General features: G+C 43.9%; 1 protein-coding gene across 2 annotated transcripts in view; it reads left to right on the forward strand.

Annotated features, from left to right (window-relative positions):
• IGF1 (insulin like growth factor 1) overlaps nucleotides 1–25,342 on the forward strand; it is a 79,854-nt gene that overhangs the window by 43,029 nt on the left and 11,483 nt on the right. Inside the window, exons 3-4 of one of the 2 annotated variants that reach the window (XM_075551085.1) lie at nucleotides 17,260–17,441; nucleotides 19,097–19,151. In XM_075551085.1, the coding sequence (XP_075407200.1) occupies nucleotides 17,260–17,441; nucleotides 19,097–19,151 (237 nt within the window). The remainder of the gene's footprint in view (nucleotides 1–17,259; nucleotides 17,442–19,096; nucleotides 19,152–25,342) is intronic. The other variant, XM_075551086.1, reaches the window with a different exon arrangement.

Below are 25,342 nucleotides of genomic sequence, written 5' to 3' on the forward strand. Positions count from 1 at the left end.
GAGATGTTCTATGAAGATTCTGTTGGGAACGCTGCCCTCAATAGCCCTAAAGCCCAGATCTTGCCCCTTCTGATTTCTTTTTATTTCCCAAATTAAAAAAAAAAACAGGATGTAAGTTTCTCAAGGATGCCAAAACTACCATTTTGATCATGGAAGTCTTTCTTGCATGACCATGTTTAAATCATGCCAGGTAGCTTAACTCTACTTTAACGAGGTCACGTGAATTGCGTACAGCTCTGGCATTGGAGGAGTGGGTACACACAGTGCTAGGAGAAGGGGAATGCTGAGGATGCCACAGAGAGCAGCCCAGGTAGGGGAAAAGAGAAGACTGGGCAGCCAAGATCACTGCCAGGGCCTGAGAGGAGTTTGGTATGAAGGGAGAATGCCAAGCCATCAACAGCCTAAAAAGAGAAGGACAAAATGATTTGTAATCTGTTGAGTACCAGGGGAAAATGATGTGGCCCAAAAGGATGCAGATATTTTGAAGAATGTAAAGAATTTATGACAGGACTTTGGTCTGACAGCAGAAAATGGCTGCCAAGGGCAGATCTCAGTGGGCCTTAGGAGGCATGGCTCCAAGAGAAGATTGGAGAAGACTGGGACTTCACAAGTGAACATTACCAGCGTGCCTTCTTGAGCTAGAGGTGGGGAAGAATGAAAAGGGAAAAGCAGCAACTTGAGAAGGGAAATAATGAAAGTGAATGTCTTTAGAAATAGAATAAAATGTGTCTCAACCAACAGCCTCCTTTTCTAATCTTTGTTTTCTTTGTAAAATCATCTTTGATGACTTGGCCTGAGTTCAGAAATGAGGATGGGTGTCTCTCTCTCCATATTCTCTTTGAGCACCTCTGCCACTCGGATGTGAGATGCTTCCCTTCTCTCCTTCCATCCCTATAATAATGGAAGGGGCTACCAAACCTTGCTGGGTCATTCTTCTCATCCGTCTGTCGTTGTTATTAGTTCCTATCAAGTTTGTTCTAACTAAAGGTGAGCCCATGGACAATAAAACAAAACACTCCCCAGTCCTGTGTCATCTTCAGTGTGGTTGATACACTCAAATTCCTTGCCGAAGCCCACTGGTAGCATACTGGGTTATGAATTGGGCTACTAACCACAAGGTCAGCAGCTGAAACCACCAGCCGCTCTGCAGGAGGAAGCTGAGGTGTTCTACTCCATCTCAGAAACCCACAGGGGTAGTTCGACTCTGTCCTATAGGGTTGCTATCTGTGAGTTGGAATTGACCGAATGGCAGTGAGTTTGGCTTGGTTTTGAAGTCCAACCTAGTGAGCTGATTTTCCACCACTGTATCAGTGAGTATTACTATTCTCTTGTGATCCATGGGACATTCAATGGATGATTTTCAGATCACCAGGCCTTTCTCCGGAGTCTTCATCAGGAGCTCTGCTGAAACCAGTGGTGACCCTGTTGGGATTTGAAATACTAGGGGCATAGCTTCCAGCCTTGTAGAGATATACAAGCCATCACAATATGACTAACTCACAGGTTTAGAGATGTAGTTTTTACACAAAGCCAAGAGTATGGACACCTTACTCATCACAAAGTCAATGAATTCTATATTCTCCTTTCTCACACAGGTGAGAGGCTTGGCATGTGGTTACACAGGGGAGTAGATACTGACTCTTCAGAAGGCTGAGAATCGAGAAAAGAGATTTTTCCTACAGAAAGGCTCTGAGAAGAGAGCATTTAGCTACTGAACACAGGCCCCTCCCCTGCTACCACCTGTCTGTCAGTCTGTGGTGCTACAGTTGCTTGTGTCTTCCTATGACTTTGGAAGCTATGCCATCTGTATTTCAAATACTAACAGAGTCACATAGGGTGGACATAGCTCAAAGGAGCTTCCAGATTAAGATGAACAACAAAGAAAGACCTAGAAATATATTTCTGAAAATTAGCCAACGAAAACCCTATGGATCTCAATAGAGTATGATCTGATGCAGTGCTAGACAGACCAATGATCATGTTGATGGTGTCGGGCTGTTCTGTCTGATAAACCTGGGGTTCCTATGAGTTGAAGTCAACTCAAAGCCAACTCATAACAACTTAGAGGCATAGATGTTTGCCTAAGCAATGCCTCCTGGCAGTCTTCTCATGCTCAGATTGGGCCAGATGAGAACAGAAAGAAGGCATGGGTCAGAGGAATTAAAAGTCCTAATGGTGCTGCATCAAAGAAGCCTCATCGTGCGTGTCTGAGATCTCACGTGACTTCTTCCCAGTGAAACCAACCTACTCTACAACTGGAATTGGCTATATACTCTATTAGAAAATGACTGCTGCACCGCCTGACTTGAGTTCTCAGAGAGGAAATGCACAGAAGGGAGTGATAAACTAGAGGCCAAGAGTCCATGGTCTCAGAGCGCAGGACCAGGGCAGGGTGCTATGTCATTCAAAGAGTGTTGTGTGTGTGTGTGTGTGTGTGTGTGTGTGTGTGTGTGTGTGTATAGTGTGAGGCAGGGGGTGGGATAGGGAGAAGAGGTTGGTTCTTCCAGCTAATATCCAAACCAAACTCGCTGCTTTTGAGTGGATCCCAGCCCGTACTGACCCCTAGGCCCGAGCAGAACTGGCCCTGTGGGCTTCCGAGACGATAAGTCTCAATGTGGGTAGAAGGCCTCATCTTCCAGCCGTGGGGCAGCTGACAGTGTCTACCTGCTTACCTTGCTGCTTGCAGCCCACTGCCAAGCCCGCTCTGACACCACGCTTCCTCCCAGCTCATAACACAGACTGAAAATATATTTCTTTGTTGAATGTAGTCAAAGAGGTCAGAGATTTTTCTTCATGGCTAGTGATATTTCCTAAAAAGTATCTAATCTGGAGATGTTTGTGGGGGTGCCGATCCCAAAAGAAATAAGAGGAGCGCATGATTTAGCTCGGGGACCAGCCACAGTTTAACCTCACCTCTGTTGTTTCCTTTCTTCTGAGTACGCTTCTTCAGTTCAGGAAAACAATGTGAGAATCAAGAGGCAGGTGGGGCTAAGAGCCAGAAGGTTCAGTATTGGACCTTTGTTATTGACCCTGAGCTTGCCTTCCCATCCCAAGATAGATGAAATTCTAAAATATAATGACTTGAGGAAAGTACTTAAAGTCAGTCATGCTTAAGTAGTCAAATAATAAGGGGGAAAGGAGAGAAAAAATATATCAGCAAAATTCTATAGAAAGAACAGAAATAAAGGATGGGCTGGTGAGTCCCGATTTTCCCCTGAAAGTTCCTAAAATATTCACGTCTTGCTTTAATTGAATGAACCGTTAAGCTTCATCCGCTTGGAATTTTGATCATTAACACAGCAACTTGCATAAGAACTCCTTTATGGATTTGTAAAATGATGCGGCACCTTTGACCTTAGGTTACTTTATGAGAATTTACCTGTCTCTAATCATTGTCTTCTAACCCCGTCCTGCAGACAGGCAGTAGGTGTCAATGGTACACAGAGAAAGGCTGGCCTGGAAGCCTAGTTAAATGATCGGGGATGAGATCATATGTCATTGTGGCTGGACTTTTGCAGACACACTCTGCATTTGTCCCCCTGAAAGGAAATGAATATCATTCAGACAACTCCTAGGCCACTGGCAGACGCCACGGGAATGGGTCAAACTGAATGTGCGCAAACAACAACCGCTCATAACATTTCGGCCACAATATTAACAACCTTCCAAAAACGACGGGACTCCCCGCGTGGTGCACATGTTTAATGTGCTTGGCTGCTCCCTGCGTGGCTGGAGATTTGATGCCACCCACAGGGACACGGGGAGAACGACATGACAACCGATGTCTCAAAAGCGATCCCCGAAAAACTTGCCACGTCCCTTTGCCAGTGCTACTTGGACACACGTGCGTTTGTCAGGAGGCAGAATCAACTCGGCAGCCGCTGTTATTTTTCTAGGACAGACAGACATTTGGGCCTCTTCGTGAAGAGTAGCGGGAAAGGGCCCTGTCTACAAGTTTCAAGAAAGACTCTTCTCACCAACTCGCCGTTAGTTCTAAGTGCCATCTTCCCTGCTTGTCGTCGTTAGGGTCCTGGCTTTCAAAGGAGCGTGGTCCTTCCCTCCTGCGTCAACAGGTTCACCAAAATACTCTAGAGCAGCGGTTCTCAACCTTCCTCATGCCACGACCCTTTCATGCAGGTCCTCAGGCGGTGGTGACCCCCCCACCCCAACAACCACAACATTATCTGCGTTGCTACTTCATCACTGTCATTTTGCTACTGTTAAGAATCGGGTGACGCCAGTGAAAGGGTCATTTGACTCCCCCTGTCTCCCGGTGTCCTAACTCCTGTAGCAGTGGAGACTGGCCCTCACGCCTTGGGGTACACTCCCAAGTCTCCCAGCCTCTCCAGCCCTCCTCCACAGTGGGGGTGCGCCTCTAGCAAGAGTAGCATAAGATGGGCCAGACATCTTATTTTATCTGAAATTAAATCCCCAAAGAGAAGGGACCCATTGTTCTCACACCGAACTTCATGTCGTGGTTTTCTCTCTTACTGTAGCAAGCGCAGCACCAGTGTACCCCACGCACATCATCATGGAGGACTGAGGGCATAGTCTTTCCAAAGGATCATTAGAGGCAAGTGGTGAGAAGGGGTGTTGACGGCTACCTGAGAAAATGGAATTTCAAAGGGTGAGGGCTAGCTAGCATCCAGTGTTGTTTTCTGTATTCAGTATACTATATGCAAACAGCGCCTGCATTACAAATATCGTAAAAATTGGAGGGATAGCCAACAGTTTGCAATTGCAAATGGGGGCTATTTCGCAACACTCTTGAAAACTATTATTCTTGTGCTATTAGTTTCACAATATTTTAATGTATTATGAAATCGTGTATATTTTAATGCATAGAAAGGTATATATCTAGATAATTTGTTTATTTTGGTAACTGTTGCTAGCTGGCTTTTGCAACGCACCATCCTTACATACAAAATCAGACTTAGAAATAAATTTAGGAATGGAGTCCATTTATCACCTGGGAGCTGCCAGTATTGCCTTCTTTTCATGCCCCCTCTGCATGGCACTGTGTGAGGGGCCATAGAAAACAATCCCAAGATCCTCCAAGCCAAGAGCTACAGAGTGAACCCATGGGCATGAAAAGGCCATCACGCACAACTCGGCGTGCATCCAAGTTCACCATGCGCTTATTACTATCATGCATTGCCCGACCCATCTCCTCCCTCCTACCCTCCTCTCCTCCCTGCGTTCAATCTGTCGCTGACTCTGGCTGCTTCCTTTTCTGTGAGCCTGCCAAGGGCAGTGTCTGTTGCTGCAGGGCTGCCTTCCAACAGTTCCCTCCCTGATGCAGGCCCGGAGACCTCACCTTACGGGGCCTCTACCTCCCAGTGCTCGCCCTTCAGAAGAGCCAGACAGCCCTGGCACCCCTCACCTCTTCACCTACCATGCTGAGCATGTCACACCCACCCTTGGGAAAATCTCCAGATGTGCCCCAAGAGAAAAACAGAGGCTTGAGTGAGGAGACTGACTGGGAGCGGGGCCCCTGAGAATGCAGGGCAGGTGCCAAGTGCAAAGAAAAGAGAAACGATAGACTTCAGAGTGAAACTAAAAATAAAGAGAACACATTTGAATGCTCCTTTGGCTGATTCATCTTTCAGGGGCACTGGGAAGCGGGGCATTTACTCCTCTCTTCATGAATGCCCGGTGTTTTGACTACAGGGCCTCTCTTCCCACATCTGAGAAAGTCAATTTAACAATCGCTGTGGAAGTGGAGGAGATCATGTTGGTGGCACGGCTACAATCTCCAGGTTGGAGCCAGACTCGGCTTACAATTTTCATCACAGTCTTTCTCAAGGAAATGAGATAACTGAGGACCACAAACACCATTCCTCAACATCCCTTCTGACTCTCTCGGTGTCGGCTTGAAGCTCGTTCGGGCGTGAGTCCAAGATGGAGTAGTGATTCAGTGCGCCTGCTGACACTGTATACTTGGTGGCCACAGATTCCCAAAGCATGGTTGGCAGAAGAAGGAGCCATAGTGTGCCATCATTGCAGGCAGGGAACTAAACTCTGATACTTAGCCTACCAGGAACTCGGCAAGACTCAAACTTTTGTCCCAACGCTCACCAGTGAGTGTGATAAGTGCCAGTGACTGCCAATAGCAAGAAAGGACAAATGGTGAGAGATAATGGAAGAAGAGAAAAGATACAAGTGAAGAGAGAGGTGAAAAATATGTGCTAAGTGGGGCATGGCAGAAAGAGAAAAGCGAGAAATGCATATGCTGATTGAAAATGATTGGGAATCCACTCAGACCGTCTAGTTCCATCTCTCGTTTTCATGGCTTGTGATACATACACACACAGAAGAAAAGCACACATTTGCCATTTCAACTTTTTCATGGACAATTCAGTGACATTGCTTATTAGGTTGTCCAACCATCATTACCCATTTCTAGTTTTTTCCATCACCCAGCAGTGACTTCCCTGCCCTTTCTCCTTTCTCTCTCCCAGCTGCTGGAAACCACTGGTAAATGTGGATCCCTATGCACTGGCCTATTCTAGATAGTACATGAAAGTGAGATCATACTCTATGTGTAATGGACTTATTTCATTCAGCGTGGTGCTTTCAAGCTTCATCCGTGTTGTAGCAGGCACGAGGACCTCCTTTCTCTTTATGACTCAGCAATATCCCATTGAGTCTGAGTCTCTCTCACCCGCCCTATGCCTTGCAGCCCTGCTCTGAGATAAGTGGATGGATCTTAAGACCTTTAAAGCCATCTTTTTAGCTAGTGGAGGGATCAAAAGTAAAAATGAGTAAAGATAATTCCATATGACTTTGACTTGTTGGATTGTCTATAATATCCATTCTCCTAAAGCATATACCCTGGCCTGGCTTCAAACTCTTTTGTGCCAGCCTATGCCACATAAGGTTCTTTTTCCTCAAGGGGGACAGGTGTTCCTTTATTTAAATAGAGCATGGTCCTGTGTTGAAAAACATCATCATCTTGAACCAAACTTACAGAGGGGTGCTGTGTTAGTCTGGGTACTTTAGAGAAACAAATCCACGGAAACTCGTGTATAAGAGAGAGTTTTATATAAAGGGTAAGTGCAAATCAAGAAAATATCCCAACCCAGTGCAAGTCTAACATTAACCCATATGTCCAACACCAATCCACAAAGTCCTCCTCCATCTCACAAAATGCACGCAATGATGCCAACTGCAGGAGGAAAGCCGAGTCAGTGAATGTGTAAGCATCTCAGGGATCTCCACATGGCTGGTAGGAGTTTCCACATGGCTGCTCCAGCACCCAGGGCTGCATCGGGGTAGGTCCATGTGGCTTTTCCTTGGGCATATCTTGCAGGAAGTGAGCCTTGCCAGCTGAAGCAGGGAACTGGCTAAGGCAGCTGCACCCTGGTCCAACCATCAGAAAGCAAGAGACACGAAAACTAGAAAGGTGGGGCTCACCGAGCCATTTATCTCTCTGCCCTTCAATTAACCGCAAATGTTTATTGTCCAGGTTGGCACAATAAACTAACTAACTCGAGTGCATTTTGGAACTACGAAGGAAGAAGAGGACACTTGCCCAGCTAATTGGGTTGGCCAACTCAACTCCATGATAGTAATAATTATATTAAACTCAACCAGTTGCTGTGGCAAATCCCACCCCCGCCCCCCTTCATGGTGGCCTCTTGTGTGTCAAAGTAGGATGATGCTCCATGGAGTTTTCAATGGCTGGTTGTTCTGAGGCCCTTTTAGGTAGGTTCAAACTTCCAACCATTTGGTTAGTACCTGAGCCCATGACCCGTTCGCATCACGCTGGGGCTCCAATGATGACACTTGTTGTCCAGCAGATTCCAACCCAAAGGGACCCTATAGGAAAGAGTAAGACGGCCCCTTACAGTTTCCAAGGCTATAAATCTTCACAGGAGTAGATGGCTACATCTCCAATGGGTGCCCTGACCACTGATGTTTCATTTCACATCCAAGAGCTTGCACCACTGTGCCACCAGGGATCCTTCATAATAGTTACCGCACCAAGCAGAGTAATCATGGGTTTAGTGACAGTTCCCTATATCTATAGTGATGTCGCCACAGTAATACTTCACATTTGTTTCACGTTGACCGTGCCCTCCTCATCATGTAAAAACACTCCACATACATTCTCCATCGGTCTTTACAGCAATCCTGACAGGCATTCCAAGGATCTCCATTTTACTTAGAAGGATCTGAGGTTTAGAAGGTTTGGTCCTTGCCCAAAGTACACAGTGAATAAGTGGCAGAATCCGGGTCTGCCTGTCTACCAAACCTGTGCTTTTAACCACTCTACCTGTTGCCTCCATTGCCTAGAGGAGAGAGGTCACAGACAGATCATGTTCATGTCCTGTAACATGGTCTAAATCAGAGAGACTCTGTAACTAGGAACTGGTAGCTAACCTATATAGCAGGCCTGGCTGACATAATTCAAACATGAAAATTACCTCCTGGCATTTGATTATCTTTTACCTTACACGATGATAAACCAAGGCATTCCCTCAGGGTGACAGTTCTATCTAGCAAAGCATTTCTCTTGCCAAAGTATAATTTTGTTGGCTACATCCATCTCTTCCAAGCCCTGGAATCAGACCTAAGCTAGTAGATTGTGCTGTCCTGGCAAGATGCTCCCCCTCAGGGCATTGTATCCGGCTGAAGCAATACGTCATGTTGCGTCCCCCTCTGTCTGTCGGTCCATTTCATCAATAAGTCCTAAAACAGCAATGTTTTTTCCCTCTGAATCTACTTCTGCCTATTCCCAGGCCTCATGTTTTAACTCTTTGACCTTGGAAACAGATGGTCTGAATAATATCCTTTTCATACCTGCCTTTGAGTCGGGGCTTTCAACAGCGGGAAGGGTCTGGTGAAAGCAGCAGCCCTATAGAGCTGGGACTCTTTTTTTCCTTTTTTTTGACACAGAAATACACAATCATTGACCTGATTGGGTAACAGGAAGACCTTGGTCCCTTGGGTTATAGGAATTAGTAGCTGAGAAAAAGTTGCTGAGTGGTGGGGGTGGTAGCAGGTCAAACAGGGCCATGATTCCTAGAAAAGATGACCTCATCCAAATGAGAAGTAGTGGGACCAGCAAACACAATTAAAAATTAACACAGGCCCAAAGTGAAATCGATGCCTACATTTGATAGGTTTTCAGAGAAAAAATATGATATTCTGTTCACAGAAAAGAAAACAATTTCTCAGTGTTCATTTTTAACGATGCCAAAGGTCAATTCCCCTTGGAATGGTTCTCTCTCTGGCAGGTTCTCTCCTAGAGAAGCAGAAACCAACTGGGTCCTCTAGCAACACATCAGGCAGATTGCATGTATGTTAGAAAAATATCTTAAAATTATTTTAATTTCAAATATCTGACAACTTTGAGGTTAATAATTCATTTAATCCTAACACCAATGTGCTTTTGATGTCTTACATACCACATTGTTCCAAATGTGTAATATGTTGCCAATTTTTAGTCATAACAGTTTCTTTCCATATCTTTACTAAACACAAGACTGTATGCATCCCAATAGCTATTTTAATTCAAGTGTGATTTTATAGAGAAAGCATTAAATGGCAAAATCCTTATTCACCAAAAAACATTTAGTTGAATGCTAACCCTCTGAACTCATGAAGTCTCCGTCGTTGTCCATTCAGGTCTGGCTAGTAATCTAATTGTAATAATTTTCCTTATATGAAAAAGCCACAAAAAATGTTCAGTTTTGTCATAGAAGGTCATCGAATTTGGAGGCAATGTTGAGACATGAGTCTTCCTTTTCCACAAATGAAAATCATAACTAATGCACTAAAATGGAGAGAATTTTAAGATTATTCGCAGTTTACCCAAGTTTCCTACTAGTTAGCATTGCACAGAAAAATTTGTCAGGTGAATGAATTTTTGTTCAGTAAAACAGAGCAGCATTATCCTAACCATGCCAACTGACTCTAAGTTGTCATCATGTCCAGATGTTTGAGATAAATAGTCTAAGAAATATTATTTCTTGGCTTCTATAGATTTTCAACTACAATATTTAATGATATAACCAGTCCTCAGTTAATCAAAATTAAATGCAAATTACTTTCTTACTATCTAATCCCATTTGTGTCATCCATCAGACCATCATAATTGAGATCTGTCTAGAAATAGTCCAGGAAATCCCACCAGAATTGTCTGACTTCTTTTTGCCTGCTTTCAAAAAACTCTCCATTTTAGAACTTCCTCCTGCTGGCAAATTTTAGAAAATAGTTTTATTCTCAGAACCCAAAGAATAACAAGGGCTTGTCTTGACACTGGCTGCGACCCTATTTGGTGGTGGTGGTGGTATGGGCGGGGAGATGTTCATTATGTACTACTTAAAGACATATTATTTAAGTTAATTTTTCCTCATACCAATGATAGAAATGATATAGGTAAAATAAATCTGTCTCAGTAGGTAAGAAGAGACGCTTCAAAGGACATTGCAGCCCAATGCAGGTCCCAACGACATTCCCCCAAACCTGAAGAAATGCAAGTTTACAGAGTGCCTAGGAGGGTGGCACCATTTTACCAATGACACACAGCCCCAGGCTTTTGCCCTGGAATTGATGAGCCCAGTGAAATATCAGCACTGCACGTTCCCCTTCACAGATGGAGGGAAGCAAGTTCCTGCCTCCATGACAAAATGTGAGCGTCAGCTAATTGGTGTGGTTTTGATGATGCCACAATTCTGCCCCAAAACCCTTGTAACTAGCAAGTTTGCCCTGAAGATTATTGAATTACTCCACTGACCATGCATTATTTAAAGGGAAGTGCTGTTATTATAGGAGCCAGCTGTTTAACCATTGGAATTCTGTCTGTTGGCCAACTCTCAAGAAACAGCAATGGGTTGTGACTAAACATTATGTCTGCTGGTAGGAAAATCAAGGACTCAGTGAGGTGGTAGCCAATTTCTCTGCTGAGAAATCTTTAACTTTCATGATATAGATCTCTGGAGTAAAACTATTGACAACATATATGAGGGTCAGTCAAAAGATATTACTACACAATCATCGACAACTTAATTGAATAAAATTATCAAAATGTGAAGCTATTGTTTCTTGATATATCCTCAATCTAGGACTACACACTTGAGACTACGTGTGTCTTTCTAGCTCTTCCCTGGTGGCATTGTGAGTTAGGCATTGGGCTGCCACTGCAAGATTAGCAGTTCAAATCCATGAACCACTCTGTAGGAGAAAGATGAAGCCATTTGCTCCTGTAAAACTTTACAGTCTCAGGAATCCTACATAGGGTTGCTGTGTGTCTGAATCAACATGATGGAACTGGGTTTGGATACGTTCATCCTCCCCTCCCCACCCAGAATTCTGTGCTCCTTGGTTTACAACATATCAACATGGCAACAACAACAAAAAAGTCAAAGAAGGATGTATATCTGTTCAAAGTTCAAGATGGTCACCCTCTGTCAGACTAGCAGATAATTCACCTTTCTGTCTCTTCTCTCGCTGCTTTTGTTCAGATTTTTGTTCCAGTGAGCATTTAATCCATATCTCTGTCGTATTTTCTGAAACTCAGTGTTCCAGGATCTGTATCTCTTGCCTTAGATCACTCTTGTCTCTGTTGTAATGGGGTTGTGTAGTCTTCCTGCCTAGTTTGTCACCTTGCTTGCTGTTTCAGGTGGTTGACTTACACTCTCGGTCTCACTACCATGGAGTCAACGTCGACTCATAGTCACTCCCGGTGGGTTTCTGAGACTCTAACTGTTCACAGGAATAGAAATTCCATGGAGAATCTGTTGGTTTTGTACTGCCAACCATGTGGATCGCAGCCCAATACATAACCACTACACCAGGGCACCTTTGGGAGAAAGGTCTGGAGATTTATTTCTGAAAAGTTAGCTTTTGAAAATCCTATGAAGCCTCATTCTTCATGGAATCACTGTGAGTCAAAATTCTTCACTGCGGTCCCCATGAGTCAATATTGACTTGAAAAATGATCATAGAGACATATTTAAAAGTGTTTTACTTGGAATAAATGTATGCACGTATGGAATGGGACCTTAGAAGCAATCGTTTTCATTTATCCGCATATATGTAAATATATACATTTTCAATGCCATGATTTTGTCAGCAAGAAATGGTGGAGCAGGTAGATGGGTGCTTCTTAATGTCAACATGGCAGAACTCTTGTATGTCTATTATTGCAGGAACTATCTCAGCCATTTACCATGTGTTGTTACATCTAGGAAGCATAGCAAAACCATATTGTGAGCACCTTTGAGAGTGCAAATGATAGGTAAAAGGGAATAGTCCTCTTCTAAGCTATGGAACGCCTCGATCGAGCCAACAATTAACATGTTCAGCTACTAACCAAAAGATTGATGCTTCAAGTCGACCCAGAAGAGCCCAAGAGAAAGCTCCATAAGTTCCTGAACAATCAGTCATTGACGACCGGTGGAGCACATTCCTACCCACCCCCACACGCATGGGCCACCCTGAGTTAGAATAGACTTGAGGACAACGGGTCAGCTAGAAAGTATTTAAAGACACTGGTTTCCAACCGCACTGAATATTTGACCCAGATAAGTTTTTACATCCATTTCGTCACATTTCCTAAAATCTTAGATTTAGAAGAGGCCTTCACTGTCATTACTCTGTTTGATATAGAAATCTGCACGTGAGGTCTCAAGTGGTGAGCCGAGGGGCCCCTACTTAGCCATTTGCACTCATGGAGAGTCCTTCAACTTTCAAGGAAATCAGTCCCATTTTTTCATTCTTTTGAAATCAGTGTTAGAAATGTTTTTCTTGTAGCAAGTCAATATTCGTATTCTATCCGCCTTCTTGGTCTGACTTTTCCCACTGGAATGGAATCACATAGTGCCTGATAAGGAATTTTTATTACACTTGATCTTAGCCCAAAGGCCGAAGAGATGACAAGGAATGTTTAAAGGCTAGTATGGGACAAATGGTCACAGCTCATGGAAAACATATCATAAAGACAATAGCTTTGATGTGGCGGTCATAAAAATACCTGTTTTCTTAAAACTGATACAGGAGCAGATTGTCTTGTTGCCTTTCTAGAAAACCGTATTGCATCACGGTTCCAGCATTAGCCCGTAATAGCCCCCAAATAGCTTTATTTTAGTTCTGAAAAAAGAAGCCATTTAAATATTTGAAGTTAAAGGACAAACCTTGGATATTCTATTGTGGCCTCACGCTTGGTGAGATTTTTGTTGTTGTTGTTGTTGTTGATTTTGTTTTAAATATCTTGATGTAGGACCAGAAATTGTGCCTATAGGACACTTCAAAAGATAAATTAAGCCTTAGAAGGCAATAAGTAAATACTTGTTGTATTCATACGTTCTCAATGAAATACAATGAGTCAATTGTAGGCATCATGAGAATCCACTGTAGATGTTATGAATAGACAAAGAAAACCATCTCTCTAGCATTTTAGTAGCTAGAAATAGTACTGTAAAGGCCAGAATCCATGTCTGCAAACCACTCTTTAAAAAGCAACATATAAAAGACAGATATGAACTTAAGAGGAACTTCCTTTATGGTGTTTTCCAGAAAAGTGCCAATTCTCCATTCCTAAATCTATCAATGTATGAACTCAAAAGCACAACTATCTCATCGACCAAGCCAAGACAAATGCTGAGCTTACCTAAGAGAAGTAACAATCAGAAGCCAGGCATGTGCTATTATTATTATCATTATTAATATTTGCTATACTGTTGATTACTCTGTTTCCCAAAAGGGACAAACCTTGTGGGCTTCATAACTGTTGCTAGTTACAAGAGAATGGGGGCTAGTCCTGGATAGATTCTCAGCCATCTGAAGGCGAAGGTTGGTGCCGCCCTAAAGTAGCAGACAAGGCGCTCCAAGACCTGTCAGGTATAAAAAGAAGGATCGAGGGGGAGATGTTTAAATGGAAGGGCTAAACAGGTCCTAAAATCCAAACATCCACCCCTCTTCATCTCCACCCATTAGAAAGCATTTTGAAATCAGTTGTTTCTGAGTGAGCCAAGTTTGGGGAACAATCCCCACCATCCCACACCCAACCACCACATTGCTCTCCTATAATCAACAAGCAAGTGTCCCAAGTATGGCCCATTAAGAGATGTATCACTCCAGCAAAGAGCACCCATTATCTGTGTTGCCCTTTAGAGGTAGTTACTGCACCCTAGACCAAGTACCCTCCATCACCCTCATCCTGAGAGAAAAGTCCAATCATATCAACTGTTCTTTTCTGGCTGACTCCTCTGGCCTTTTGAAATAGCCACTGAGCAGGAAGTCGACTGAGGTCCTTTGTGTTTGACAAAGAACCAGGCAACCTCATTTGTGTCTTTCTGCTAAGTTTGAGTCCCAGGAAAAATTTTTAAAAAGCAAAAACAAAAGCATTGTTTACAGAGCTCAGGGGACCAGCCTTGTCTTGGCCTGCCAGGGGCTGGCTGGCCAGCAGAAGTTCTGTGACCTCTTCTGCACCGGACCTCTAAGAGCAAGAGAAAGCGCCCCCGAGCTTTCTACTGGGGACAGCTGCTGAATTCCTCTTCAGCCCCTCAACCAAGTAAAAACCCTAGCCCCTTCCCAGAGAGACCACAAGCGAACTCTCCTTGAGTCACTACCTCCAACTACCCTAAGAATGACAACAAACCAGCCTTACAGAGGAAGCCTCCAGCTCCAGGGAAGCTGCTGAGCCAAGCATCAGGAAATCATTTACGTCCTCAAAGGTGCCATGAACGGCTGGCACTTTGAGCAGCAAGGCAGTCGCAAGGAGTTCACCCCAGTGACCAATGGCCAAACTAGTTTGGTAGCAGGCCATTACCATGGGTCTGAACCCACCCCACCCCTGGGGAAGTCAAAATGTACATGGCGATTCTGACTTTCAAAACCCCATCCTGAAGCATGACGCCATCACCAAGTAAGGCTTTTTAAAAAGTATGCATCCTAGGAATTGAGATGGAAAATATGTCAGGCTGAGTCAATCACGACCTTCCAGATCAATAGTTCACAGGTTTTCTTCCATGCAGCCTGTGCATCATTGAAGAAGACCCATCCACTCCAAGCCCCCCCACAAGGCAAGAGAGAAAGATGAAAGCAGATACAGATATAGATATAGATAGATATAGATATATAGATCATCCCTGTTGTTTTGCTGTGTCTTCTTTATCTGCTCATTTTTATGAAAATTTGGGTTGGATTGAAGTTTCACTATAGCACGCCATGTACAGCCAACTCAGGAACTTTTGCCCTCTATTTTACTTCTAGAGCCAGTCAGTAAACGTGTGAGCAAACCCAAACTGACGTGGCAAGTAGAGAGGTTTAGCTGATTTGCAAACACAAATCTAACATTTGATTCATGGTGTTTCCTCCAAGCTACCAGAGTCATGTGAAAAGTGGAAATTGAGCTCTGTGGTAGTCACCTAATCTGGTGTCAATTTGAGGATTAAGTGTGTAGGGGTGGTGTCTAACCTGTCAATCTGGAGATAGCCAATAAGACCTCTGTGTGGGCATGGCCTTCTCATGAGAATTCTGGAAAATCCAGTACTTCCTCATTGGAGGCGGGAGACACTTCTCTCTCTTACACTCCCTGGGAGACATAGCAGCTGACAAGACACATGGATCCCCCCTGATGCAGAGACCCCTGGCAGCGCTGAGATGTTTCCAATGCCACTGAATCCAAGGACTTCCTACACACTGGCTTGTGATCTTCTAGATTCAGAGTCATTGCATGTGTTTCATGAGTCTGAAAAGGACTTTATAGATTGGTATTGGACATATGGGCTAATATTGAACTTATAGACTTGATCTGGACTGGGCTGGGATATTTTCTCAATGTTCAATTGTCTTGTATATAAATCTCTTTCTTATACACATATGTGTGTCCATGGATTTGTTTCTCTAGTCTACCCAGACTAACACAAGTTCATTCTGTCTTCATCCAAGATTTATTCTATAAGAAAACAGAATTGGTTCTTCTGATTTCACTTTTATACTGGTATTGTCATCAGGCTACAGTTCCGAGGCTGTGGGAGGTAACTGATTGGGACAGTGCTGTTTGTTCACTAGCCATGTAAGACCTGAGGGGGGGGGGGGGTTGTTCGAAGGACGGTAACCAAATTTAGGATCTATTATTTGTGGCTGGCTTCCTACTCTTCATGGATAACTTCACAGAATCCTCAAAGCATGCTTACAAGGCAGATGATATTAACCCATTATACAAATTGGTAAATGGAGACGTGGATTGCTTAAAGGAGTCTTACAAAGTCATACAATCAGTGTCCTGGGCTCTGTGAGGCCCTTGGGCTTGGCAGCAAGTCGATTTGAGTTGGAATTTGGGTTTCACCACTTAGTGTATGAATGTTCCTGAGTCGCATACTCCCGACTCTGAGCCTGAGTTCAATCAATCAGATGAGGGGTTCTTTCCAGATCTGAGACCTCTTTGAACCTAAATCTGATTTTGCAGTGGACACAGGCAAGCAAACAGGCGAGCTGTCCCTCACATTCAAAAGATTAAGAAAACTTGATGTTGAAAAGAGGAGACTCTGAGTGGCAGACCTGGTTAAACACTTGACTACCAGCCAAACAGTTGGCACTTCAAACCACCCAGAGGCCCCTCAGAAGACAGTCAGTCACAGCCTGTAGAACATTCTGTGGAGCACACACGAGGCCGCCGCAAGTCAAGATCAACTGGAAGGTGACTCTCAACAGCACTGCTAAAAAGGTTAAAATCAAAAGCCAAATTCACTGTCATTGAATTGATTCCAACCCATAGCAGCCCCTGCAGGACAGGCCAAAACTGCCCTTGTGACTTTCCAAAACTGTAGTCCTTGCTGGAGTAGACAGAAAGTGGTTTCAAACTGCTGACCTTAAGGTGAGCAGTCCATTATATAATCACTACACCACCAGAGCACTTTAAAAAGATTAAAGGTTCTTCATACATGATCTTTTTGCGAAATATGTGAAAATTAATATTCCTGGCCACCCACCAACTAACCCAATACATAAGGAAAAGATAGAACTTGGAATAGACAAGGGTACATACACATCGCGAAACAGTTGGTGAGAATTTGCACAAATAAAGTGCATGGGCATTAAGATAGTGCTCATGAGTATGGGGCACAGCCTCTAGGAGACATAATGGAATCCAGAAGGATCTGTGTGGTCTGTGGTTTGGGGGGGAAGCATCAAGAAGTGGTAGAGACATTATAGCATATGTAGGTTGGCAAGATATGACTAGATGGAAGACTTTAAGATATGAGACGCCCTCCTTATGCCAGGCTGCTCTACATTTGCTTTGTGCAGACAAGCCCATGGGGTATGGATCCAGCAGTCGGCGGGCCCCTCAAACAGGCATCGTGGATGAGTGCTGCTTCCGGAGCTGTGACCTGAGGAGGCTGGAGATGTACTGTGCACCCCTGAAGGCCTCCAAATCAGCCCGCTCTCTCCGTGCCCAGCGCCACACTGACATGCCCAAGGCTCAGAAGGTAAGCTAGCCCAGGTGGGATTTGGCTATCCTAAATTGATCTATATCTTAGTCACGGGAAGGGGGCCAAACAAAGGTGGTGCCCTATAGTCTCCTACTTTGCACCTTTTGGGTGAACATGGTTAATGTGGCGTCTCAGCAGATGTTGGTACACAAAGCCTGGTGATCTACTTGTAAAACCCTATGGAGTACAGTTCTACTCTGACACCCATTGGGGCACCTAGAATCCGTGTTGGCCTGATAGTCACGTAGCTGACCTGTTAAGAGAGTTCCAATCCCACCTTAACATGCCTCTCCTCTGGGTCTTTGGCAATGTGAATTCTCCCTCCCATTGCTCTGAATAATCTGGAAGACCCTTGAGAGCAGTGGTTAAACTATTGGTATCAGACAAAACTGAAGTCACCCCTCCCCTTCCCTCCCCACCTGAGAGCCCTTGGGCCGATAACACCACCTACTCAAGGCTCAGTTCATCAGCATCACGAAGATAATATCTACTGCATCAGAATGTGGTGAAAATTAAGTAAGCTAGTGCCCATATGATGCTCTTTGTGTCCCTGCACAAAATCGGTGATGATTAATTGTTCACGTCTGTCATTATTGTTATTAATAACAAGGTCTGCAACCCTTCTGGGAATCTGTGACGGCACAAAGGCAAACAAAAACAACAGCAACCACTGAAAACCTCTCAAATGAGAGCTATTTGAAATTCACGTGTGGTGACAAAGATAACTTTTCAAAAATGTTAAAATTAGAACATCCCACTTGGCTCTAAGAACACCTAGAAATCTCCAAGGATGAAAATCTGCAGGCGTCTTTTTTCTAAGAGCTAGACTTGAACGAAGCTTAGAGCTGCTTTGCTTTCGATGCCATCAGACCGGTGTAAATGAACTGGGGCACATTAGCCACTTGTTGAGTTTTTGCTGAATGAGTGAATGAATGAATGAATGAGTGAATGGCCAAATGGATGTAAATGATGAACTATGATTTTAGTTCATTCATGAAGTAAAAAGAAGGAGAACTAAAGAGAAACATGTAGAAGGGAAAAGGAAAGGCTAGATGAGCAGACAAATAGCTACCGTTCAGGTGGCCTCGGGGATTCTTAAAAGGCGCCAGCCTGTGGTTTTAGCCTGTAGAGCCCAAAGTGACATCCTACAGAAAGCACGAGATGCTCACCATGGCATCTTGGCTGCCTCTTGGTTCTACACTGCAGCCAAGACGGAAGGAAGATAGTGGGGCTTAGCAGAGGTGGCTCCCACAGCACCTAGCCCTGCCGGTGCAAAGGAACCAGGAGGATCACAGTAGCCTCTGAAGGAGTCAGGGAGCTACTACCTTCGAAGTAACCTTCAGGTGAACATAGCAGGAAAATGTGCTTGTTGGGTGTGTGTGTGTGTGTGTATGTGGGGGGGGGGGCAGGTTAATGCTTTCGCTTCTAAGGTGATCTAGTTACTCTTGATGTCTACTTAGGGAATGGGGGTAGGTGTCAGAAATGAGCCCCAAAGAGCTAACATGTTGGGTCCTGGGATGGAGGCATAAACATCTCCAGCACCGATGCTCCATCCCTCACACCCTAGAGAGCCCAGGCTCGGAGGCTCTCTCTTCGGGGGACATCACAGGAACCGCCCGTTCTCAATGCAATTATTTTTGTGATGTTTACAGTATCGGCCCCCAGCCACCAACAAGAAAGCCACGAAGTCTCAGAAGAGGAGGAAAGGTGGGCCAAAGAAACACCCAGGAGGGGAGGAGAATGAGGGGGCAGAAGCAAGGCAGCAGATCAGAGTCCAGAAGACAGAGCAGAGGTGGGAGACTGGAACTAGACCCTCTGGCCACAGAGGGAAATGGAGGCCAGGAACAGTAAGCAGACAAAGCCAAGCACGGTGAGCAAGAACCAGGCTGCCGAAAGCAAAGCAGGAAGTGCTGGCGAGGAAACGAAGAGACCCAGGCCTGGTGGAGGCCAATAACCCCTGGGATGGAAGGAAGAGGAGGACACGAGCTGTAAACTGTGGTGACAAGTGGTGGAGACCACGGGAAAGCAAACTGCAATGCCCAGGGAAGTCCAAAGACAGACAGTACCAAGCATGAAAAAGTACAAACCAAACGAAGAAAGAAGAGAAATCATAAGAGGCAAACATGACATAACCTATCCCCTCAAAAAAAAAAAAAACAACCCATTTTTTAATGAATAAAAAGCATCAGATAGCCACGCAAGGCTTTTCGATGCATTTGCATACAAATTTATAGAAATCTAGGATAGAAGAATTACTCTTCTCAAAATATGTCCAGAGTTAAATATTAGCCCACAATTCTCCGTAAGACTGAATTGTGTCATAGAAGTTCCCAGATTTCCTTTCCTACGGTGCCACTGAAGGCTCCATTTCTTAGTCAAGTCCAGGGTTCAGGCCAAAGGGCGTCTAGTGTTTGCATAATGGCCAGGGAAGCCTATGAGGTAACCCATGAGAGGGGGTCACGGACCTTTTCTTATTTGTCTTTTACGCACTTTGGAAGTCTGATATAGAAGACTTCTGATGTCTGATGACTGTCTTCTTGTCTTCGGATCTTATCTCTAAGAACTATCTCTTTATCCCTCGAAGGCAAACACACGTGCCTCTACGTGTCTAGATCTGAAATCTCGTGAACGTCAGCTACATAAAAACATTAGGACCATGTTATCTTAGAGGAACCCCTGGGTTCTTAAGAGAGCTACTCATCAAACTCCTTTATTTAATCGGTAGGGTTAGCAAAAGGTATTCAAGATCATCCAAATGTTCACCATTAAGAGCTGAGAGGAGGTTCAAGAAAAAAGTGCTCAGTCCAGTAAAGGATGACATGCGAAGTTAAGATGATGATAAGAAGTGGCACGTTCCAGCCACATAGCCTACTTTAAAGATGCCCTGGAATAAAGGGGCTCTCGTTATTTCTGGTCCATTATGACCAGACCCTTGCCCTGCCTTCTATTTCAGCCCCATCTTTCCTCCATCGTTCATTGAAAACGCAGAATCCTGGAATACAGTACAGATGTTTAAAGCTCAGCCCGATAGGAAAACATCCAAATAGAAGCATATTGAAACCCCAGATGGGCACCAAGCCACTGACACAGTGAGTTGTGAAGTGAGTCTTCTATGATCAGAAAAGAAGAAAACCAGATTGTTGCCTGAGCCTACCTGGTCAGCTACTTGGAGTCAAGAGACACTGACTGCTCCTTCTAAGACACCCACGCTCTGGGACCAGCCACAAGCTCAGACCAATACTTAGTGCCACCATCACCTGAGAACAGCCACAGCTGCTTCTTCAAAGGAGCCCAATTCAGCAGCAGCAGAATTAAGAATCCATGACCCTGGAAAGGTCATTGACTGTGGAATAAATGTCAAGGATAACTCAAGGCTCTGGATAAACTATAATTCTTGCTTTGTTTTAGCTGTCATCAAAAAACATCCAGTCTTCATGAGTCTAAAATTATACCCAAAGGAAAACTCAATTCAAAAGGAATTGCAACAAGACGATCAAAGAAGCAGCAGCCAGCCCTAAAACCTTTCTGTAAATAACTGCTTAGCCCCCATGCATTAAAATGAATTTCATTTTGGAATGGTTTAAAGCAAGCATCTTGAAAGCATATATACGAATGTTGACTAATATGAACCAGAAAGCAGGGGCATCTATTACTTAGTGTGGTTTCATCTTCTTCTTTCTAATACCAATACCTGGTGATATGTGACTCTGGATGGCTAAATGGGCAAGTAAATGAAATGGGCAGAAAAATCGGCCACGGAGATGAATTGTGGTTCTGAGATTAAATGGGTCTTCTTGTCCATCAGAGGACAATGAGGCAAATGGAGAGTTCTTTTTGTAAAAGTGGAGAAGACGAATTTCCCATAAATCTATGTTGGAGATTTCCTTTTCCAATCTAAAATGAAATTCTTAAAGAATTACTCCTACGGGTGGCAATTGGCTGGGTAATATTATATGGTCAATGCTATGTACCTATCAATCCTCTCAGTGCTTTCTCGCAGTAGGTACAATACCCGCCATGATGTTAAGAGTCCCCTGGTGCCACTTTAATGCACAGATGAAGTTCATGACTGTGTGTGAAACTAATGGGACTATGTACTGCATAGGCTCACAAATTTATTTGACTTATTTCCTTCTCAGGAAAAAAAATTATCAGCACCCCTCTAGCAATGAAAAACTTTTGTACAATAGCCCATAATCCAGGATAAAGTATAGGTTTCTGCTTTTTCAGCTCCCTTGGATCACCCCAGGGTCCCCCAGGAGGTAGTTTGCCCAGTTTGGGAAGCGCGCTGATGTAAAGGAATCATGGTCCTTAAATTGGTAAAAAAAATTCAAAATTATATATATATATATATATATATATATATATATATATATATATATATATATATATATATCACCTGCAATGTGATACCTACATATTAGGTATCAAGGATAGTTACAAAGCTGTGAGAGTAAGGAAAACATAGCTATTCAGAGCAGAGACTCAACTGCCTATATTCAAATGCTGGCTCTGGCTCTGGCTCTTACCAGCAATGTAACCTTGGTATGTTGCATCCCTGTGCCTCAACTTCCTCATTTGAGGATGGGCAATAATTAGACCTACCTCTTAAAGATGTTAGGAGGGCTTACATGGATGCATGTGTGTGGGCGTGCAAACAAAACAAGTCAGTGTGCTTGCAGTCCGCCTGGAACATAGGAAGGACTAGTAAAGTATTAGAGACGATAATTGCACCTCGTGGTGAAAACAGAGCCACCTGGGAAAAAAGTCGAACCTCTTCAAGTTGAAGTAAGCTTTCATTGGCACCAAAACAAACCCGAGCCCACACTGGCCAGTGCGGTTGGGTGATGCTGTAATGTGGATGCGGGCCTATGATCGGAGAAGAGTGCTCGATGCCTTCCAGAGCACCTCTGTTTCTACGACCAAGTTTTAGTTTCAGTGAGAGGTTCTGCTCTCCCGTGGGAGGAACGGTTAACTTGGATTTGGAGGTCATGGAATGAACTTTCAGAAAAACCATCATTTTTCTCAACCAGTTAAAATCAAATGTAATATGTGTTTTCATTTCACAGTGCCTGAGGAAAATTAAATTGTAGCATGAACTCCAACTCTTGCTAGTTTTAAGTAAAATGGCCAAAATAAATAGAAATGTGGGATATTTCCGGGCTCACACAGCTTCCGGGACACTTCAGTTTCTAGGGCTGCCGATCCAGTGCCTTTCACAAGCACTTGATCTTCTCTCAAACCTCTCTTGAAAACAAAGCCTCCTACAGCTTCAAATGTGTGTCCGATTAGGATGTAAGGGTGGAACAGGCAGCGGAGACCTGGGCTCATACAGAGCAACCCCCACCCCCATCTTATTCCTCCAACTTCTATGCACCTGCCCCGCCCTCAGGGGGGAGCATGGTTTTCTTAGGTAAATCATTTTGCAGTTTCTTGTGTGCAGAAACACTCAAAGGGGAAGATGCATCCTACTCTCTTTACCTTTTAATAATTTTTCAATGTGAGAGCATGAGGCTCACTTTTAGCATCCTGGACATAGTTGGGGCTCCGACACTAAAGTGGAAGACTTGGGTAGATGATGGAATAGATTAATCATTTTAGATGAAGCAGAATCCCCCCACCCCACCATTGATGATGTTTTTGGAATATCCTCTTGAAAGTGTCCAAGCCTATGTGTTGACCTTGTCCCTCCCTGGGTGGCACAAGTGCTTAAGGTGCTCGGCTACCAACCAAAAGGTGGGTGGTTTGAGTCCACCCACAAGCAGCTCAGAAGAAAGTTCTGGTGTTCCACCTTTGAAAAACCAACCTGGGCAAGCCTGTGGAGCACAGCCCTCCTCTGACACGTGGGGTCGCCAGGTGTGGACACAGCTTGATGACAGCTGCACTTGGATTCTCAGCCTCCACACACAAAGCCCAGTGATTACTGATCCCTTTGAAAACCAGGGATGTGTATGGCCGGAGGCAAGACAAACCAACTTTTAAAGAAGGACCAGCTTTCCCATCCCCAGGGTAATAACTGATTTAGATGTTCTCCCTTGTGCCATGTATTTTGGTTTCTTCTTTCATGGGAAGAAAGAAATCTTAGCAGCTTTAGTGTTATCTCATTTCTATCCAGAAGTCAAATGAGATGATAAGACTTCCATTTTAAATCCAAGGGGGAAAAAACCCAAACAGAAGATATTGAGAACAATTATCAAATGCCCATTTTACTGCTTTTCTCTTCCTTAGCTAGACACTTTTAATTTTCATCTACTCGAGATGCATTTTCATCCCCATTGGGTCAGATAAGAAAATATCTATTTATGAACTGTTCTCCTTAGCTCCTCTGATTGGCATGATCAGAATTTCATTAGGGAGAGATAATGTTAAAAACAAGACCTGCACAAGGTTAAGCATTGTGGCAATCAGTCTCTGTGAGAAAATCACTCCAAATTCTTCAATGAAAGACCAAGAAATTGTATTTGGAGCCCAAATTGACCGAATGACCCAGGCTTTTAAGCTGGAATTGATATGCCAAATGTACTACAAAACTGTGTAAACTATGTATAAATGTTCACATGGAGCCCTCTGGCTGGCTAACACTAAGAGGTTAAATAATCAAGACCAATCATCACTGCCATCTGTAAAAATATGATGTGCTATTTTCACAGCTGTCAATAGCAATCATGGCATGACAAAAATTCCAAGGATTAGGGGCAAGACCCTGGCATGTTAACGGTTGGGTACAGATTCCTCATCAGTTGACCCTTGTAGATTTGAGAACCTATGGCCAAGGTGCCAGGGTGTTGTGCTGAAGAGTTCATGGGTCATTACAAGATTAAAAGAGATCAAAGGTATGAATTAATCAATCAATTACAGTGTGGTAATTGAAATTTCATCAGCATTGGCTAACCGAGGCCACTATTACAGGCTCCGGTTTCTCTCTGTGACTAATGACATTTGTTTCCTGCTGCGAAAAAAATTTCCAGATGAAAAGGTAGAGGTCCTTTGGGCACCAGGGTAGAGGTAAAGGTACTTTCAGTACAGCACAGCAATTCTGATTCTTCTAAAACCGTATACACACATGAACTATTGTGCTGTGTTTCTGCCCTGGAAAAGCACTGGCTGGCACCCTGCGTGTTTACTTTTATAGACTGAAGGTGCCCCTCAACCTCAAACGGATGCAAATCACTTTACCTTGTCGTGTTGTTATTTTGTTAATCCTAAAAGTTCAGAAAAGCCTTCCAAACTTCCAAAATGTCTATCAACTCAGTGAGGAGGAAAATTCAAAACCCAGAATTGGAGTGTTCTGCCCAGATTTGCCACACCTACAAAGAATGAGTGAAAGAGGACCACACCCTTTCCTCCTACCCCTGTGAACTCATGTCTATTGCAGGCCAATGACACCGAAAGGCCAAGCCTCGACTTCCCTCTTCTCTAAGATGCATGTAAGTGACCGCACACACTGGTTAAGTTCGCCGAACATAAATGTATGTCGGGTGAAACAGTGGCATTCTGGGAGTTCAAGAGCAAAGTGAATAATCAAGTCGAGTTTTTAGGTAAGAGTGTGCTGCATCTTTAGCCCATATCAGTGAAATTGCTAGAATCTGGTGTTTTACTTTTTAAAATACCATACCATTTGAACCTTTCAGCAATTCCAAAGTCAACTCCCTCTGGGAAAGATAGTGTGCTTAAACTTTTTTCTATTTAAAAGAGTAACGCAGTTAACTAAACAAACTACCCAGAAAATCAACAGTCTAAGCGTCCTTGAACCCTAAAGAATTTTACAATATCCTTCAAAACCACGAAAGACAGCATAAAACATCTTTTGCCAGTGAGGGAAAGTAACTTTAAGCAGCTGTTGTTGTTTTCAGTCTTTCTTTGTTATACCCTGCCCCACCCCCACCCCCACCCCCACC

Source organism: Tenrec ecaudatus, chromosome 6, assembly GCF_050624435.1.
Source record: "Tenrec ecaudatus isolate mTenEca1 chromosome 6, mTenEca1.hap1, whole genome shotgun sequence".
Lineage (NCBI taxonomy): Eukaryota > Metazoa > Chordata > Mammalia > Afrosoricida > Tenrecidae > Tenrec > Tenrec ecaudatus.